This window comes from Dermochelys coriacea, chromosome 6 (genome assembly GCF_009764565.3).
Source record: "Dermochelys coriacea isolate rDerCor1 chromosome 6, rDerCor1.pri.v4, whole genome shotgun sequence".
Lineage (NCBI taxonomy): Eukaryota > Metazoa > Chordata > Testudines > Dermochelyidae > Dermochelys > Dermochelys coriacea.
Genome location: NC_050073.1, coordinates 1,984,088 through 2,004,279, shown reverse-complemented (window position 1 = coordinate 2,004,279; position 20,192 = coordinate 1,984,088). Strand labels below are relative to the sequence as shown.

The following is a 20,192-nucleotide window of genomic DNA, read 5'->3' as shown; positions in this document are numbered from 1 at the left end:
TGCTGGCTGCCCGCCACCTCGCTGCACTGTGCACACTGCAGAGTGCGTGTGCTGAGGAACCCCAAGCTAGCAGAAGCGGGGAACACAGGTTCAGCAGGAAGTGCTGGCATAGACGGAAAAACAACTCAATCCTCATGGGCTTGGATCCGGTTTGAGTCCAGCTTAAACCTTAGGCCTGTGCAAATTCTAGACTCAGCCATTGTGAGAACAGGAAAGGTTGAGGGGGTAATAATGCTGGGCTAGATGGGCCCAGGGGTCTGATCTGAGATGGCAGGGAGGGGGCAGGATACCGGGCTAGATGGGCCCAAGGGTCTGATGTGGGGTGGTCAGGATGGGGAGGGATACCAGACTAGATGGGCCCCTGCATCTGATTTAGGGTGGCAGGGATGGAGGTGGGATACCGAGGCCTCTGCAATGGCAGGGAATTGATTAGGTGAGTTATGCACAGATGATCTCATCAGGTGATCCATACCCTGTGCTGCAGGTGGAGGCAACCCCCCCACCCCCACCCCAAGGTCCCTGCAGGTCTGACCCGGGGGAAATTCCTTCCAAACCATGAATCTGGTGAGCCAGAGCACATGAGCCAGACCCATCAGACATGCAGCTAACCATGGCGAGCTGAGTTAAGCAGCGGGTTCATAATCACTGTCAATCGGTGTTTGAACAGCATCAAAGCCAAGCATGGGGGGAAATTCTTTAGGGTGGGAAAAGAGAACTAGAAACAACAAGGAAATTCAGGAAAATTTAGGTCAAGCCTTAGGAAATATTTCCCATGAGAGAAGAGTCTAATAAGTGATGTTCTCATCTCTCTCATGGGAAAAGACAGGAGCCTCCTCACCTTAGAGACCAGAAATTAAGAGCCCTGAATAATAATCTGTGGGGGACGATTCCACCCCAGGTGAGGAGGGCCCGGATGGGGTAACTCCATCTCTGCTGGGGGAACAGCCAGTGGGGGATGAGCAAGATGGACCAGTTCTCATCAGTCTAAGCTTTTACTAGTCTCTGGCTTGAAAGCTAGCATGGGATAGCGAACAGTCTCTAACCTCTCCTCCCTGGCCCAGGTGACATCAACTCACTTGCAGGAGCCAGGGGAATCTGGTCCCTTTCCTCTACCTGTAAACTGGGGTTCTTGTGGATAGATCCAATTACAGCAACTGCCTACCTTGTAACTGATGGGCATGTTTGTAACCCACCCACTAGTCCCTTAAATTTCACCACAAAAAGTTTGCCTATACAGACATTGCCTGGCACCAAGATGCAGCTGCCTCTGGGAAGAGGTAGCTAGGTAACAGCAGCACAGTGATGCCTCACCTACTATTGGGACGCAGCCACCTCTGGGTCAGGGCAGCTGGGGAACAGAGATCTCTAACCTAGCATTGAGAAACTCAGCTACCCTAGCCCAGAGATGGCTGTCACTGCCATACAGTAATGCCCCACAGGGATGGCTCGCTTGGCACTGAGATGCAGCCACCTCTGGGGTGGAGCAACTGGATAACAGCTGCACAGTGGCGCTGTATTGGGATGGCTTGCCTGGCGCTCAGATGGAGCCATCTCTGGGGCGGGGCAATTGGATAACAGCCACACCACATAGAAATCACTTGTCAGGCACTGAATTTCAGCCATCTCTGGGATAGGGCAGCAGGGTAACAGTGCATAATTTAGGACAGGAAATGTAGAAAAATCCCATATCCTCATGAAATTGCAAGAGGACTGTCAGGAGGGCAAAATGTAATTAGACACGTTGGCATGTGCCCAAGAAAGTCGTGACACACAAAACTACACCTTCACATGTACCCACGAACACTGCACACTTTGAAGCCAAACTGGTAGTGAGGCAAACAATACCAAGTGGGATGGGGACGACAGAGTCCTTTCTGATCTATGTCCTCATCTCAACACACTGGACACCAAGACAGAGTTAATGAGTTATATAGGCGCTGAGGGGAGTGGTAGAAGTTCAAAGGAACTAGATCACCCTGCTTTTTCCATCCACAATCAGCCCTGCCCTTATAGCAGCTGTAAAGAGTCAGATACAAATTTATACGTCAGATCTGGAGACTGAGTGCACACAGTGGGTATAATCTGGGCACTGGCAAGGTAAGCCACCCCAATCCCCACAGAGCTTAATGGGGATCTGTTTCGAGATCTGGGTTGTTACCAGCACTCCAAGGCTAAGTGGGGACCATAGAAAGAGCAGGGCTTCCGTTTCAATGCGTGTAGGTAGCGGTGCCCCCGACTTTCATCCTGAACCCCTCAACTCCCTGTTCCACAACCCCCCTAAAGATCAGAATTTTCTGTCGATTTCCTACCTCATAGGAATTTTGCACTATAACAGCTCAGCTGTTCTTAATGATACTCCCCCACCCATGTTTATGTATATTAAATATGCCTGGCGTTATAATGTCACATCTGTGAGAGCAACCAACTGAGGATTTCCTGGGGATGGGGCAGGACCCCCCTGGGGAATTTTCCAGAGTTCCAAGGAGCCATCAATACCACCAGGAAAGCCCACATTAGTTTTACCAAGCAATTCAACCCAGTGTAGCAGATCTACGCTTCACCTATAGAAACTTTATCATGTATATTGAGATAGCATGTGGAGAGCCCCATCCAGGTCTGGAGGGTCTCTGCCACTGCGCTGGGTGCTGCACAGACCCCACCCCCCAATGAAGATCATGGACTCCCATTGCACCGGGCACCATGCAGACATACAGGGAGAGACAGTCCCTTCCCCGAACAGCTCACAGCCTAAATAGAAAAGGCCAGAACAGAGAGGGGAGGCTATTGTTGTGTTGGGCACCACACAGACCCCCACCTTGATCAAGATCCGGGTTCCCCCATTGTTCTGGAAGCCGCACAGATGCCCCCACCCTGATCCCACAGGGCATCGTTACATGAATGCAGATGTGCAAACCAGTCCAGCACTGCAAGATGCCTTCGTAAACAGTGCCTTGTTTGAGTACCATCCTACACAGGATATGCTAAGCATGATCAGACAGGGCAACACCCACTCATGCCCCTTGGGAAGAAAGGTGTCTGTGTATCCACAGGGCAGCAGGAGGGAGAGCACAGGTACAGAACCCTGATTCCTGCCAGCAGGGGGCAACACTACCCATACATACACACACAAACTCGCAATTCTCTCCAGCAGGAGACAGAGCCACACACCCACAGGGCTCCAATTCCTCCAGCAGGGGGCAGTATCACCCACCCACCCCGATTCCCTCAAGCCAGGAGCACTAGAATTCCCCTGACCCCACCAGTGTGCCTCAACCCAGCCCAGAAAAGCGAATCCAGATCGATAGGAGATAGGTATGAAATCGTACCTGTTATGGATGATTTGTTTTGTGCTCTTGATAGCAAGGAAAGACGACGTGTGTCTGTAAATGCGGCAGGCTTCTTTCCAATGCAATGGAGCAGATGTTTAGTCCATAACGCAGAGTGGGACCTCGAAGAACTGGGAGGGAAGCAAAAGAAATGGGGGTTAAGCCTCAGAGGAATAAAGAGTGAAGGAGGTAAAGGGGGGCTTCTGCTGTGTATTACAGAGGATGCATCCAGAACATACAAACAGCTGTGCCCTACTGTGTGAAAGGGCAACTGTACTGGAGTCAGGACTCCTGGGTCCTATCCCCAGATCTGGAAGGGGAGTGAGATCTAGTGGGTTAGACAGGGAGGGCTGGGAGGCAGGACTCCTGGGTTCAATTCCAAGCTCCTGTATGATATTAGAGTTTCTAATCAACTTGTCTACTAGCAAAAATAAATTAAAAAAATTAAGAGATTCAAAAGACAAAAATGAAACCCAGGTTAAAAGTTATGTCACAATCTGGCTTCTGAGATCTGATCTAACCCTCTCAAGCCAGATACTGAGAAGGGCAGGCTTATAAATAAGATAAGACTGCACTACAATGATGGGCTGCAGCATGAAACCCTAAATCAGGCCTCTGGCGCGCGCGCTCTAATGCCAGAGTCCAGCTCTGAATTTTGTAAAGCAGCCGTTTCCAAAGAGAAGGGAGTTACTATCTAAGCCTGGAAGCTGTAATGCAGGATCAAAGGGTGGTTATAACAGGGTCCCCTTTGATAGTAACAGCTCGCTCTTCTACAGCCCCTTTCATCCAAAAATCTAACCTAGCCAGTCCCATTATCATCCCCACTTTAGGTGTGAGAAAACTGAGGCACAAAGTGGCAAAGAGTCAAAGCTATGCAGCAGATCAGTGGCAGAGCCAAAAAAGAATCCAGGATTCCTAACTCCCGGCCCCAGCCCCTTCCATCATTATAGAGCACACCCACTTCCAGAGCCGGAAACAGAACTGAGGAGTCCGGACTCCGAGCCCCCCTGCTCTAACCGACCAGACCCCACTCCCCTGCTAGTACCAGGACAGAACCCAGGAGCTCTGACTCCCAGCCCCACCACCACCACCACTATAGTGCCTGCAGTCTCTCCCTACAGGACACCAGATGTCTTGTCCGGGGCATGCCCTATGGCAGGAGCCAAAGCAGGTGTAACTGTGCCACTCTAACTCTGCTACCACCACCAAGGGGTTAAATGAAGTCAGCCTATAGCAGGTTCCCAGTAAAAGGGCAGGCGGAGACTGGGACATTCCATCTGAGCCCACAGGGAGCTGGTGGGGAGCGGGCAGTGCCCAGGGCTCACATCCGGACTGGCACTAAAGCCAAGAAATGAAGGGGACAGAGTCCACTCCTGCTTTTACCTTGGTGCCCCCTGCGAGCTCCAGGGATGCCACCTGGTATAACTCTCCCCGCCAAACCCCCAACCTCACAGCACTGCCCGTATCCTTAAACCCAGGGCCCAGGCATCACCCTTGCCCGCATCCCACCCCGAGTGCTTGGCAGCTCCCTCCCACTGGCATAGACCCTCCCCCAACCCAGCACAACCTAGAGCACCCTCACCCCACAGGCTTTTCCTACTTCAGTGTGTCCCCCACCTCCGGCCAATAGCTGCAATAGGCCTTCCCTCAGATCTGCCCCCTTGTGTCCCCATGCCCCCAGGGCCTCTACCCCCCCAATCTCCATCCTATGACCTCCCGACCTCCCCCTTCCCAGGGGCTTCCCCCATCTAGTGCTTCCCTTAGATTCCACCCCCCCACCGCTCTGATCATCTTGCCCCAATTCTCTATCAGGGGCCTCAGCTCCCCATCCACTTCCAATTCTCTCCTCAGCTCCCCCCACCCCAAGATCTCTACCACTCAGGACTCCCCCCGGGGCCTGCCCTCCACATTCCCCATACCAGCTTACCCCTGCAACACTCCCAAAACCCACCTCTCAACTCCCCCCTCAAATCCCCCATTTTCCTCACACTCCCATGCCCCACCCCCTCAACACAAATCAGTTCCCTCCAGCACAGACCTCCCAGCTCCCCCTCCCCTCAGGTGACCCTGTCTCCCCCTTCAAGACTTCAGCTTCTTCCCCTCTTTTAAGCCCCTCCCCTCAGCTTCCCCCTCCCCCCAAGCCTCAGCTTCCACATCAGACCCCTCCCTCTCCAGAGGGAGCCCAGTCTCCCCAGAGACCTCAACTCCCCCCCACTCCTAGAGTGCCTCTCCTCTGAGCCTCCCTCCCCATCCAACCAGCCCCCCCGACCCCAGCTCCCCCCTCCCCCACAGCTGCCCCCGTCTCCCTCAGGGATGCTGCCCCCCCCGACCCCAGCTCCCCCCCACTCCTAGAGTGCCTCTCCTCTGAGCCTCCCTCCCCATCCAACCAGCCCCCCCGACTCCAGCTCCCCCCTCCCCCCACTCCTAGAGTGCCTCTCCTCTGAGCCTCCCTCCCCATCCAACCAGCCCCCCCGACCCCAGCTCCCCCCTCCCCCACAGCTGCCCCCGTCTCCCTCAGGGATGCTGCCCCCCCCGACCCCAGCTCCCCCCCACTCCTAGAGTGCCTCTCCTCTGAGCCTCCCTCCCCATCCAACCAGCCCCCCCGACTCCAGCTCCCCCCTCCCCCCACTCCTAGAGTGCCTCTCCTCTGAGCCTCCCTCCCCATCCAACCAGCCCCCCCGACTCCAGCTCCCCCCTCCCCCCACTCCTAGAGTGCCTCTCCTCTGAGCCTCCCTCCCCATCCAACCAGCCCCCCCGACCCCAGCTCCCCCCTCCCCCACAGCTGCCCCCGTCTCCCTCAGGGACGCTGCCCCCCCCGACCCCAGCCCCCCGACCCCAGCTCCCCCCCACTCCTAGAGTGCCTCTCCTCTGAGCCTCCCTCCCCATCCAACCAGCCCCCCCGACTCCAGCTCCCCCCTCCCCCCACTCCTAGAGTGCCTCTCCTCTGAGCCTCCCTCCCCATCCAACCAGCCCCCCCGACCCCAGCTCCCCCCTCCCCCACAGCTGCCCCCGTCTCCCTCAGGGATGCTGCCCCCCCCGACCCCAGCTCCCCCCCACTCCTAGAGTGCCTCTCCTCTGAGCCTCCCTCCCCATCCAACCAGCCCCCCCGACTCCAGCTCCCCCCTCCCCCCACTCCTAGAGTGCCTCTCCTCTGAGCCTCCCTCCCCATCCAACCAGCCCCCCCGACCCCAGCTCCCCCCTCCCCCACAGCTGCCCCCGTCTCCCTCAGGGATGCTGCCCCCCCCGACCCCAGCTCCCCCCCACTCCTAGAGTGCCTCTCCTCTGAGCCTCCCTCCCCATCCAACCAGCCCCCCCGACTCCAGCTCCCCCCTCCCCCCACTCCTAGAGTGCCTCTCCTCTGAGCCTCCCTCCCCATCCAACCAGCCCCCCCGACCCCAGCTCCCCCCTCCCCCACAGCTGCCCCCGTCTCCCTCAGGGATGCTGCCCCCCCCGACCCCAGCTCCCCCCCACTCCTAGAGTGCCTCTCCTCTGAGCCTCCCTCCCCATCCAACCAGCCCCCCCGACTCCAGCTCCCCCCTCCCCCCACTCCTAGAGTGCCTCTCCTCTGAGCCTCCCTCCCCATCCAACCAGCCCCCCCGACCCCAGCTCCCCCCTCCCCCACAGCTGCCCCCGTCTCCCTCAGGGATGCTGCCCCCCCCGACCCCAGCTCCCCCCCACTCCTAGAGTGCCTCTCCTCTGAGCCTCCCTCCCCATCCAACCAGCCCCCCCACCCCAGCTCCCCCCTCCCCCACAGCAGCATCCTCTCCCACAGCTGCCCCCGTCTCCCTCAGGGACGCTGCCCCCCCCCCTCGAGCCGCTCCTCACCCGCCGCCCGGCCCCGCCCCCCCAGGGCCCCCCCGGCTCCCGCGCGCGCCCCCCCCCCGCCGCCGCCGCCGCTCTCACCTCGCTGCTCCCGGCCCCTCCCCCCCCGCGCGCGCGGCCTCCTCGCTCGGCGAACAGGGGGGGCCCGCTACTGCCGCCGCCGCAGACAGGGAGAGGGGGCGGGGCCAACGGCCGACGTCCCGGCGGCTCGCGCGAGACTTCCCGGCGGCTCGCGCTCCCCCCTCCTGTCCCCGCTTCTGTGTGTTCGCCTCCGCACTTTCGACGTGGGAAATGACAACTACTCGCCTCCGCTCGGGGTGGAGCCCGGCTCGGAGGCCCTTCTCCTCCCTCTCTTTCGTTTTATAAGGGGACGATTTTTTTTTCCTCTCTCACCCCAAGATCGGTAAAGGTGACGAATCCCCTCCAGGGAAACGGCAGCTAGCCCCACAGCAGGGAAAGAGAGAGCTGTATTTTCGCCACGGATTAGTATGAATTTAAAGGTATTTACATAATGAATGACAACGTAGCAGACAGGCAAAAGGAAGAACGTGAGTCGGCCTGATGCACCGCGTTATTTTTTGAAGGCGATAATTGGAGATACAGGGCATGAATTGGCTCTGGTGAAATCGCAACTAGTTCCTAGGGGGAATATAAAACCTCACAACTTTCGTCGTGGGATGAAATAAATTTAACTAACTTTAAATTAATTAATTACAGCATTAGGAACGTGTAAAAGGAAAAAAACCATGATTCCCGATCCGTCATATTATTTTTGAAGGACGGGAAAGAATTGAATGTTCAGAGAATGAATCCGGTGTGGCGAAATCACAGCTAGGGGAGGAGAGTGTTATTTGCCTCCAGCACTTTCGCCATGGCCATGGATTGCATTTCAATAAATCGAAATATTTGATTACAGCAGCATAGAGAAGCCAACAGGAGACAAATGATCCCTGTCCTACTCCTTGTCGGCTCACACTAATTTTATAAAGGGGAGAATGAGAGAGGCAGGGATTGAATCTACTTTGGTAACATCATAACTTGTTCCTAGGAAAGGAACGAGGGATTATTCAAAGTCTGCACTTTCGCCATCGGAAGGAATAAATTTAAATATTTTAATATTTTATTACACAATTGTAGGAAAGCCAATACGAGGAGTAAGACACCCCCCCCCCCGTGCATCATATTTTATATTGGGGAAATAGACTGAGAAATACAATTTCGCCACAGCACATACTATCTAGCACCAATTTTCAGAGTAGCAGCCGTGTTAGTCTGTATTCACAAAAAGAAAAGGAGTACTTGTGGCACCTTAGAGACTAATGCTCTAATAAATTTGTTAGTCTCTAAGGTGCCACAAGTACTCCTTTTCTATCTAGCACCAAGGAAGGGAGGGGAGGGGAAACCTACTAGTTCATTTGTACACAACAGTTTCATCATATGATTGAATACAGTTGATTAATTTTACAATATTGTTTACACTGTAATAAAGAGCCAATAGGACGAAAATGACCCCATACTCCTAAAACAATCACCAAATTATTTGTGCGGAAAGAAATGGGAGGTTCAAGTATTTAATCTGCTTTGGCAAAATGCCAGCTAATTCAATAGAAGGGAGGGACATGGTTATTCATACCTTCCACTTTCACTATGAAATAGAAGGAATTTAAATGCATTAAAGTAACGAATTACAATGCTAGAGAAGAATCAGAGGGAGGCAAATGACTCCATGGATTAGATAATATTATTTAAAAACAGGTTTCAGAGTAGCAGCCGTGTTAGTCTGTATTCGCAAAAAGAAAAGGAGTACTTGTGGCACCTTAGAGACTAACAAATTTATTAGAGCATAAGCTTTCGTGAGCTACAGCTCATGAAGTGAGCTGTAGCTCACGAAAGCTTATGCTCTAATAAATTTGTTAGTCTCTAAGGTGCCACAAGTACTCCTATTATTTAAAAAGGTAGTGATTGGATATCACGGGATTGAATCTGCATTGGCGAAATCACAGCTAGTTCCAGTGGCTGGGAGAATCCTGAGGGATTGATTTGTCTACCGCACTTTTGCCACAGGGTGCAATAAATTACAATACATTAAAATAAATAATTTCCTCCCTTTAAAGAGTCACGAGTAGGAGAGGAATCAGCTCCTGAATTAACATAATATAATTATTTAATTAAGGGTTATGCCGAACCTGCTAAAGCCAGCTACAGCTGGAGCCAAGTAGTGATGAGAGGAAGAAGGAAAAAAAAAAAAAACTACTGTCTCATCCGCTGCCAGCACTTTCGTCACAGCGTAGAAAAATTAAATAAATTAAGGTTTCAGAGTAGCAGCCGTGTTAGTCTGTATTCACAAAAAGAACAGGAGGACTTGTGGCACCTTAGAGACTAACAAATTTATTTGAGCATAAGCTTTCGTGAGCTACAGCTCACTTCATCGGATGCATTTGGTGGAAATTAAGTTACACAACATCGGAGAGCAGAAATTCAACCGCTACTTCACAAACCTTTTTTTAAGCCCATGGGTAAATTGTGTGGAATCTACATAGCTAATCAATCGCCTGATATCCCCCCCCCCCGGAAGTCAATAAAAAGCCAGTGACTCACCTTCAGCACTTTCTTCATTGTGGAAAAAGTCAATAAATTGAAATAAATCTAAGTCATTAATAAAACCATCCAAAATCTCATAAGCAGCCAAATAAAATGCTAATTCATCAAGGCTGATTTTTTTTTTTTTGGTCATCTACTTGATAGAGGATATGGGTGAGTCTGTTGAATCTGCTAGTGCCCTTCCATAGGCTCAATTACAACCTCTTGAGACTTATCTTGTGCCCTCTGGGACCAATTTTGCATCCTCTGACCTATTTTTTGATAGTGGGAAGCACTTTCAAAACAACAATTAATTACCACAGATTTTATACTCCCTATTTTTTAATCAGCCCCACCCATTCACATTTAGAGGAGCAGGAGGCAGCATTTAATTACAAATGGTTCAATATATTTCCATATGTAGTTTTCACAAGTATTGAATCTACTGACCTCAATACACATTGTCATTGCCACAAAGAGTCAACACAGTGTTGAGTGCAAGGAGATGCATTAGGTGCCCCCCAGCTAATCTCCTTAATGTACATGTTATACCAGTCCCCTTTGACACCCACTAGCATTGGAAGGCAGCAAGCTACATTCTGGGTCCTGCTCATCTTTATGTAGCAGGTGAGGTAATAAACCTACCGTATCCAAGATCTGCCACCAATGGGCATATCATTGCACAAGGACAATACACAGATAGCACCCACAGATACCCCCCGCCCCAGCAGATTCAACCACATGTATAAATGAGACTTGTTGCCACATAAAGGTGGATGGAGCAGGCCATGACTCCTTATTAACAAAAGTGACCCTCCTAACCAGCCGCTGACCCTGGTATAGCTATAAAGGCCACTTAATGGTTTTTGTCCTTTACTAACCTCCCTATTTAACTCAAACACTTGCTACCCATTGGTGAGAAAAGTTTGTTATGTGAAATACCCGACATGGTTTCAATTTAAGGCTGTGACAGACCTGATCCACATCTCTGGGGACTCCTAGGAGACTCCCAGCCAACAGAGGTAGGCAAAGTACAGTTTGTTCCAAGACTAAAGTAACATGAATTACAAAACTCCTTCAGGGCTTGTGTATGTAGAGAAAAGAAGAAGAAAAAAAAAAAAAGACAAACAAAGGGTGACCAGATAGCAAATGTGAAAAATCAGGATGGGGGTGAGGGGTAATAGGTGCCTATATAAGAAAAAGCCCCAAGTATCAGGACTGTCTCTATAAAATCGGGACATCTGGTCACTCTACACTAACACATTGTGATGGTCGTTCTTGTGGTTAAGATACCAGACAGGGTCTGGATGGCTGGGTTCTATGCCCTTCTCAGCCACAGCCTCCCTCTGGGACTTTGGGCCAATCACTGAATCTCTCTGGGCCTCAGTTTCCCCATCTATGAGTGAGAAGAATGATCCTGCCTTTGTCTGTTTAGAAGGTGAGCTGGCTGGGACAAGGATCCTGATCTCAGTCAGGGCCCGCAGGAAACATGGAGTGATAAGAATGAGATGAAGTAGAAATAACGAATAGCAACACGACATTTGATTTCCCTTGTTGCAGGTCACCTCTACAATCACCTGGTGTAATTGACTCATTTCCCCCACCAGAGGGCAGCAGTTAACCAGCTATTTAATGCCTAGCTTAAAACTAGCTCCCTACCTACAAACTTTTCTGTCCTTTGGGGTTACCCCTGTCCTGGAGCCAGCTGGTTCCCTGTCAGAGGGTAGGATGCGAGTTGGCACCGCCTAGAGGGGAAAGGCCCCATGCCCATTCCTCCCCTCGGGCCAGATGGGAGCTGGGGCCCCCTACAAGGAAAAGGGCCCGTGTCCCATTCCCCAGCTAAAGTTTCACACTGAACAGCTGTTAATTCATTTTCTCCACCCCTGACGAGTCCAGACCTGAGTTCAGCCCTGGGGGTTTTGGTTCATGGCGTCCCTAAAACCAGGCACACGCCCTAAACCTGCCCCTCCCCGAGTCTCACCGACACCCCCTTGCTGGGAGAGGCCGGGCCTGGAGCAGCTAGGAGCACCCCGCACAGCCAGCTCCTCACAGCACACCCTGCTGGGTGAGGCAGGGATGGCAACATCTGCTCCACCTCTGGCCTCCCATCCCAGACTCCGAGGCAGCCTGGCCCTTTGGGCTCCGTTTCTCAGGCTCCTGTCTCGCTCTGGCCCTGGGCCCAGCTTGCCCCTCCCTCTCTGGCCAGCAGTGTAAATGTTTCAAGGCTGGGTAAATGTTTATTCTGGATTGGGGCCATCAGAGTCTATCCCAACTCAGGGCTCAGCCTGCTGTGGGGTGGGGGAGATGAAGGTGCCCCCTGCTCTAATGCAATAATGCCCCTCCCAGAACTGGGGAGCAAACCCAGGAGTCCTGGCTCCCAACTCCCCTGTTCTAACCCACCAGACCCCACCCCTGTCCCAGAGCCGGGGAGAGAACCCTGGAGTCCTGGCTCTCAGCTCCTCTGGTGGAGGGAGCTGGGGCCATGCATGTGGGTCCAGCTGTTAGTTAGAAACTGCTTTGCCTCCAGAGAACCACCCGTGTCTACAATCGCTCCAGGGCTGCCCATGCAAATAACTGTCCCCAGCCAGGCCCTTTGCCAAAGACAATTGTTTATTTATAAACTGACAAAAAATGACAGGCACAAAAAAATACCAAAAAAATCCACCAGCAGAGCCCAGGGGGCTGGAGCCAGCCACAATCCCCAGCGCGGGATCGAACTGTCGGCATCAGAGGGAACAAGCACCCCCCTGCTCTGACCACCAGACCCCACTCCCCTCCCAGTACCAGGCTGCTGGTGATTATAAGGCACTGCAGTATGGCTGTGAATTGCTCTGCATATATTAATTACTCAGTATCTCTTGCACATAGTTCTGTCCTTCCAGCTAAAACACACATTTCTGCTTGCCGCCCCACAGGGCAGAGTACACAATATTATAGGCCCTACACAAAGCACTGGCAGTTTGTTTCCATTAAGCTACTTGCCCGCATGTTGGCTGAATCTGTGACAACATATTATAGGCCCTACCAAAAAACAAAACACTGACTGGCTGTTTCAGTTAAGCAGCTGGCTGGACCTGCACCATAACATTATTACAGGTCCTACCAAAACACTGATTCGGCAAAGCAAGATGTGCTCCTCTCACATCTGCAGACAATGACATATCGTAGGTCCTACAAAAATATAGTCTGTTTTGCTCTGCTTAAGTACCTGTTCCTGGTTGATAGAAACTAAGCATAAGAAATATTATAGGTCCTACAGAGTTGGCTTTTGTTTTGGTTTAGCAATGGGTGTTGCCCTCTGCTAGCTCCTTTAGGGACAGGGTATGGACCATATTATCAGAGGGCCTACATTAATGGTAGCTACCGTTTTGTTCTCTGCAGTGGGGCACTTCACTGTGGCTAGAGAGCAAAGGTCGCTATATCAGCTAGTTAGTCACTAATTTTATTTAATGACGAGTGGGGAAAAGGACACAGGCTCCAATCCAGCTGGGACTGGCTGGCTCAGGGGGACACGGGGCCTTTCCCCTCCAGGACAGGGCTGGGGGGTTGGTAGGACATGAGTTGGCTGGCCCTCAGCCCAGGTGTCTCTGGGACAAGCGCCCCACTCCCACAGCCGCCAAAGGCTGGAGAGGCCGTAGATGCAGAAATCCCCCATTGGGGGCAGCGCTGAGGCAATGTGGTTGAGAATAATACCCTGGCATCTACTGCTGTACCCGACTGGTGGGCGAGCCCGAGATCTGTGCGTATGCCCCACTGCAGACCCCAGCTTGGCCCTATCAGTGGCTATACATTCCCCCGATCGGTACCTGCGTGCCCCACACAGCCCCTCCCCACCCCTCCACAACGAGCCAATCACCACAGCCCCAGCAGGGGAAGCACGGCTGGGAAGGGGAGGGGACAGGGAGCGGTTTGCCCAGCTGGCATCTCCTGGGCAGTGCCTGGTCGGGCCAGAGAAACCAGCCCCACTTCCCCCCCAACTGGGGTGGCGCGGTACGGAAAACCCAGCCCGAAAGCAGCAGAGGAAGGAAGATAAGACAACGGAGAACGACCCCAGCTGTGGATCATCCCCCAGCCAGCAGCCGTCTCTCCTGTCCGGCTCACGCAGCCTATGCTTGGGGGGAGCCGCAAATGTCTTCCGGCCATCCCCGGGACGGCAGCCAGCTCCAGGCTCCCCCTGCGGTCAGGAGTGGGGGTGGTGCCCCGGATCCAGCCTCACACAGTTTGCACCGCGGTTGCCTCTCCGTCCAGCTGGTACTTAATCTTGCTGAGCTCCTCCAGCTCCTGCTGGTGCCGGTCGGTCTTGTGGCTCACCAGCGAGCGGTAGAAGTGGAGGGCGAACACCACGAACACCACCCCCACCGGCACCATGATGACAGTGGAGGCCACGGTGGCATCCCAGCCGCCACGGCCCACGGGCATGAACTTGACCCAGCAGATGAGCACCACCTCGGTGAGGAAGAGGAAGATGCCAAGGGCGGTGGAGAAGCCCCAGGCCAGCTCGATGTAGCGGTGCATGCGCTCGTGGGGCGACTCGTTGACCGAGTTGAGGTTGTGGATGTTGCTGACGGCCTCGATGTTGGGCAGGATGCAGGTGCTGACCATGAGGGCGAAGAGGTGCACGGCCACCAGCACTGTGGTGCAAGCACTGAAGGCGATCAGCAGCCCCCGCGGGTAGTCGTACTTCTCCAGCTGCACCTCCACCATCGCCACCTGCAGGGGGCGCCGGAGACACAGTCAGTCCTCGCGGGAGCCAGCCAGCCCTGGGCCCGGATCAGAGCCCGCACCCCCTAGAGGGGAAAGGCCCCAGGTCCCATTCCCCACACCCCTGAGCCAGCCAGTGCCCCACCCTGGGATTGGATCGGGGCCGGTGCCCCCTAGAGGGGAAAGGCCCTGTGTCCCCACCCCCTGAACCAGACAGTCCCTGCCCCTGGGGCCAGATCAGAGCCAGCTCCCCCTAGAGGGGAAAGGCCCCAGGTCCCCTCCCCCACGCCTTGAACACATCAGAGCTGGAGCCAAATTCCGGCAGGGCTCCTTTCCCAGCTGCTCTGGGGTGCAGGGCGGGCTCAGCAAACATCAAATATTTCCCAGGCTCCGACAGCTCAGTCACTGTGTCTAATGCCCTCTCGGGAAGGGGGAATGGAGGCAGGAGGGCAGCATAACAGAGCTTGCATTTCAGGGGTGCGGCAGGGTGGGCTCGGCGCAGTGCTGCGGAGCGTGGGGGGGAGGGGTTGCCAGGGGGCATGAAGTGGGTCTCAGAGCCCGGCCCAGCCCGGGGGCACTGGGCGAAGCAGGGACGGGGGAAGAGGGGTGGGTCACATTCCTGGGGCAGTGGCAGTCACTGCCAGGGATTAAGCCCAAGGGGGAGGGCAGTGGGCAAGGGGGGAGGGATCTGCCACCCTGGGCCCTTCAGTCCAGCCCCCAAAAGGGAGGGGGGAATTAACCCTCACAGTACCAGTGGGGTCACCACTCCAGATTGACCTGACTCCAGCCTCGGGCAAGAGGGGAGTAAATAGGAAGCCAGACCATGGATCGGGGAGCCTGGACTCCTGGGTTCTATCCCCGACTCTGGGAGAGGGTAGTGTGGGCAGCGCTGCCCCCTACTGGAGGGGATCAGGCCCTCGTGCGTTTCCCAGACTGGGCGCAGGCTAGCAGGGGCTGCGGGTCAGGAGTGGGGGGCACTGGCAGAGCTGGGGGGGAGAAGAGCTGTCTCATCTTGTTGCCAGGTCTGTGACAGTGTCACATCTGCTGGCACATGCCACCGCCCTGGGGTCAATTAACCACAATCAACAAGTGGGCCACGGGGAGGGGAAGGGAAGGAGGTTGCTGGGCTAGCTGGAAGGGAAGGGGCAGATCTGGACCTGGGTGAGTCCTCCTGGCTCCCAGCCACTGGCTCTAACCTCCTGCGATTTCCCCCCCCCCCCCCAAACACAGCTACAGCTCGTCAGGACTCCTGGGTTCCATCCCTGGCTCTGGGAGGGGAGTGGGTTCCAATGGGTTAGAGCGAGGGGGGTTGGGAGCCAGGACTCCTGGGTTCTATCCCCGGCTCTGGGAGGGGAGTGGGTTCCAATGGGTTAGAGCGAGGGGGGTTGGGAGCCAGGACTCCTGGGTTCTATCCCCGGCTCTGGGAGGGGAGTGGGTTCCAATGGGTTAGAGCGAGGGGGGTTGGGAGCCAGGACTCCTGGGTTCGCTCACCATGGCGAAGCCGGAGAGCAGGGCCGAGGTGCGGCTCGAGGCCTTGAGCTTGGCCCGGCTGAGGTAGAGCCGGCGCCAGTTGAGGGCATGCAGCGAGTGCTGGTTGGCCCCCATCAGTTCCAGGTAGCTGTGGCGCACGAACTCCCGGTAGGTGGGGGAGACCCCCAGCGTGTCCGCCGCCTCCGGGTTCAAGGGCTCCCGCTCCCCCTCGCCTCCCAGCTCCCCCTCGGCGCCCCCGCCGGGCTTCATCAGACCTGGGTGGTGAGACCTCAGATCCCCCGCTCAGTGGGGAGGGGAGACCAGGGAGCACCCAGGCAATGGGGGGAGCGGGGGTGGGAAAGACAGGAAAAGAGAGAGGAGCGGGGGTGGGGGGATGACAAGCAGACTGTGGGGGAGGTCACAGATTGCCGAGGGGAAGAGGCAGGGGAAACTTGAGGGAAGAATGGGGCGGGGCAGGGGGGAGACCTCAGGCAGGGGAGGGGAAAGGGGGGGACCAGGATGCCCTAGTCAAGGAAAGGGGAACCAGTGGGGGGATGGGACAGGAGAGACCTCCATGGGCAGGGATCACCCAGGGGAGGGGATCAGCGGAGAAGGGGAAGGTCGGGGTGGGGGGGAGGGCAAAGGAAGAGAAGGGGCGAGGGTAGGGAGCTGAACCAGGAAGCGAGCGGGGAGGGGGAGGGAAAGTGGTTGGGGAAAGTGCGGGGGGGGGGGAAGCGCTGTCCCAGGACGGGGGGGAGGTCCCTGCAGGAAGGGGCTGGGGAGACCCGGGATCGGAAGTGGGGTCCCTGTCCTAGGAGGTCCAAGGGGGGAGTGCCGGAGGAGGGGGGCGAGCAGAGGGAAGGCCCCAGGGGTACCTGCAAGAAGGGGCTGGGGGAAGTGCGGGGGGGGGCGCTGTCCCAGGACGGGGGGAGCAGAGGGAAGAGCCCGGGGGGGATCCCTGCAGGAAGGGGCTGGGGAGACCCGGGATCGGAAGTGGGGTCCCTGTCCTAGGAGGTCCAAGGGGGGAGTGCCGGAGGAGAGGGGCGAGCAGCGGGAAGGGCCCGGGGGGGTACCTGCAGGAAGGGGCTGGGGGAGAGCGGGGGGCCGGGCGGTCCCTGTCCTAGGAGGTCCAAGCGGGGAGTTCCCGAGGGAGGGGATCGCTGTCCCGGAAGGGGGGAGCAGAGGGAAGGTTCCGGGGAAGCGGGGCTAGAACCTGGGGCGCTCGCAGCTGATGCCCGGGTGCGCGGCTCCGGCAGCCGCAGCGGGGGGAAGGGAAGGGAAGGGCCGGGCCGGGCCGGGCGGCGGGGCGGGACCAGCCAGGCTCGCTTGTCCCAGGCGGAGTTTTTAAAGGGGAAGCGGCCGCCGGAGGGGGGAGGGGCAGGAGAGACGCGGGGCTTCCGCTGGGGACACCCCGCCCCGCGCCGAGCACCCCGGGGCGCAGCGCGCTGCCTGGGCTGGGGGTGTTTCGGGCGCGCCGCTCCCGCCCCACGAGCGGCTCCCGCAGGCCGCACCCGAGTGCGGCCAAGGGTCCGACGGAGAGAAATAGGGGCTGCGTGGGGTAAAAAGTTATCGATGGGGTGGGTGGGTAGATGGGGGGGCAGATGAGAGGCGGGTGGGTATGTATCGGGGGGTGGGTGGATGGATGGATGTGTGGGGAGATGGGAGGTCGGTGGGTACATAAGGAGGTGGGTGGGTATGTATGGGGTGGGTGGATGGATGAATGGATGGGTGGGTAGATAAGGAGGTTGGTGGGTATTTACAGGGTGGATGGATGGATAGATGGGTGGGGAGATGGGAGATAGGTGGGGACAGAGGGGACAGGTGGGTATATACAAGGTGGGATGGATGGATGGATAGATGGAGGTTGGTGGGTATGTACGGGGTGGATGGATGGATAGATGGGATGGGAGGGTTGAATAGAGTTGGGGGTATGTGAGGAGCTGGCTATGGATATTTATGTGGATGGAAGAAGGGAGAACTAGGCAGACATGATGAGATGGATGGATGAGGGGGGACACCGCTGCTCAGAGCATCGACTGGAGCTCCTGGGATGTAACTGTCCTGCGGCTGGTGCCGGGACATGGGGTTCTGGTGCTGGGGAGGCAGAGGGCTGGGTCCAGCCTTGAGAGTCTGAGGTTTAATAATGAACATTGTGAGTCTCCTGGGAAACTTGCATCCCGACCGTGTTCCATCCCAGCTCTGGGAGGGGAGGGGGGGTCTAGTGGGTGAGAGTATGGGGGGGCTGGGAGCCAGGACTCCTGGGTTCCATGTGAGACTCTGCCACTGTAATTTGCACGTAAACCAGTGTCAGGCCATTTACCCATCTGTAAAATGGGCATCTCAAATAGATTTAAAGGAAATTGTGTTTATTTATGTTCCTTACAGTCTATGAGGGGCTTCTCCAGCTCAAACCCACCTAGTCTGGTTTCAGGGAAGCCTCGGCTGATCAGGGCAAAGTTTCTATTCCTGCAGGGAAGAGTGCAAATTGTTCTCTGAGCTCAAGCCAATTTCCTGGCCGAGATCAGGGAAAGTCCACAGGACTCAGAGGCTCATTAAGGATTTCAGAGGTGGAAGGGTAGAGGAACCATGAGGCCATGTCCTTTCATCTCCTACGTCGCCCAGCCCAGACAAGTTCACTCAGTGATTTCTGCCAAGAGCTCAGAGCTCGTAGGGTGACAGTCCGGCCTTGCCTTCAACACCCAAGTCACCGAGAGGAGGTCACAGTGCTCTGGAACTGGAGCAGTATGTATGGGGGTGGCCAAATATGGGGATGGGTAGCTATATACAGGATTGAGTAGATGGGTACGTACATAGATGGGTAGATAGATATGTATGGGGATGTGAATAGATCAATACTAGGGCTGTCAAGGAATTAAAAATATTAATCCCAATTAATCATGCAATTAGTTGCTTTGTTAAGCAATAGTAGAATACCATTTATTTTAATATTTCTGGATGTTTTCTACATTTTCAAATATTAATGTCAATGACAACACCGAATACAAAGTTGACAGTGCTCACTTTATTTTTATTACAAATATTTGCCCTGTAAAAACCAAAATAGTATTTTTCAATTCACCTCATACAAGTACTGTGATGCAATCTCTTTATCATGAAAGTTGAACTTACAAATGTAGACTTATGTACAAAAATAAACATTCAAACATAAAAGCGTAAAACTGTAGAGCCTACCAGTCCACTCAGTCCTACTTCTTATTCAGCCAATCGCTCAGACAAACAAGGTTGGCTACATCTACAGGAGATGATGCTGCCCTCTTCTTATTTACATCACCTGAAAGTGAGAACAGGCGTTCTCATGGCAGCATTGTAGCTGGTGTCACAAGATATTTACGTGCCAGATGCACTAAAGATTCATATGTCCCTTCATGCTTCGACCACCGTTCCAGAGGATGTGTCCATGCTGACAACAGGTTCTGCTTGATAACGATCCAAAGCAGAGCGGATTGATGCATGTTCATTTTCATCATCTGACTCAGATGCCACCAGCAGAAGGTTGATTTTCTTTTTTGATAGTTTGGGCTCTGTAGTTTCCACATCTGAGCGTTGCTCTTTTCAGACTTCTGAAAGCCTGTTCCACTCCTCGTCCCTCTCTGATTTTGGAAGGCACTTCCGATTCTTAAACCTTGGGTCGAGTGCTGTCGCGATCTTTAGAAATCTCACATTGGTACCTTCTTTGCGTTCTGTCAAATCTGCAGTGAAAGTGTTCTTAAAATGAACAACATGCTGGGTCATCTTCCGAGATGGCTATATATGAAATTACGGCAGAATACGGGTAAAATAGAGCTGGAGACGTACAACTCTCCCCCAAAGAGTTCAGTCACAAATGTAATTAATGCATTATTTTTTTAATGAGCATCATCAGCATGGAAGTATGTCCTCTGGAACGGTGGCCGAAGCACGAAGGGACATACGTGCCAGATACAAACATTTAGTGTAAATACCTTGCAACGCCAGCTACTATCTCCCATCAATGGAAACTAACTTGTTTGTAAAAAGAAAAGGAGGACTTGTGGCACCTTAGAGACTAACAAATTTATTAGAGCATAAGCTTTCGTGAGTTACAGCTCACTTCATCGGATACCCTTTTTTTTTTTTTTTAAACATGAAACAATGGGTTTATCATACACACTGTAAGGAGAGTGATCACTTAAGATGAGCCATCACCAGCAGCGGGGGGGAGGAGGAAAACCACATCCGATGAAGTGAGCTGTAGCTCACACAAGCTTATGCTCAAATTTGTTAGTCTCTAAGGTGCCACACGTCCTCCTTTTC

General features: G+C 54.5%; 2 protein-coding genes across 9 annotated transcripts in view; both read right to left on the bottom strand.

Moving 5' to 3' along the window:
* The window catches only part of SETD1A (SET domain containing 1A, histone lysine methyltransferase), a 34,003-nt gene extending 26,645 nt beyond the window's left edge, over window positions 1-7,358 (bottom strand). For 4 of the 7 annotated variants that reach the window (XR_005293427.2, XR_005293429.2, XM_043517115.1 and 1 more), the window contains exons 1-2: window positions 7,230-7,358; window positions 3,327-3,457 (exon numbers count right to left, since the gene is read on the bottom strand). The gene's annotated coding sequence lies outside the window, so the exon portion shown is untranslated. The remainder of the gene's footprint in view (window positions 1-3,326; window positions 3,458-7,229) is intronic. The other 3 variants (XR_005293428.2, XM_038404815.2, XM_043517118.1) reach the window with 1 other exon arrangement.
* Window positions 7,359-12,320: 4,962 nt separating this feature from the next.
* Window positions 12,321-17,203, bottom strand: ORAI3 (ORAI calcium release-activated calcium modulator 3). Of its 2 annotated transcripts, none has more exons than XM_043517161.1 (2): window positions 17,113-17,203; window positions 12,321-14,438 (listed from the first exon to the last, which is right to left on the bottom strand). In XM_043517161.1, the coding sequence occupies exon 2, from the start codon at window positions 14,430-14,432 to the stop codon at window positions 13,941-13,943; it is 492 nt and encodes a 163-aa protein (XP_043373096.1). In that variant the 5' UTR covers window positions 14,433-14,438; window positions 17,113-17,203; the 3' UTR covers window positions 12,321-13,940. The 2 variants fall into 2 exon arrangements, with proteins under 2 accessions (XP_043373096.1, XP_038260741.1); XM_038404813.2 differs by lacking the exon at window positions 17,113-17,203 and adding an exon at window positions 15,921-16,579.
* Between the last annotated feature and the right edge of the window lie 2,989 nt (window positions 17,204-20,192).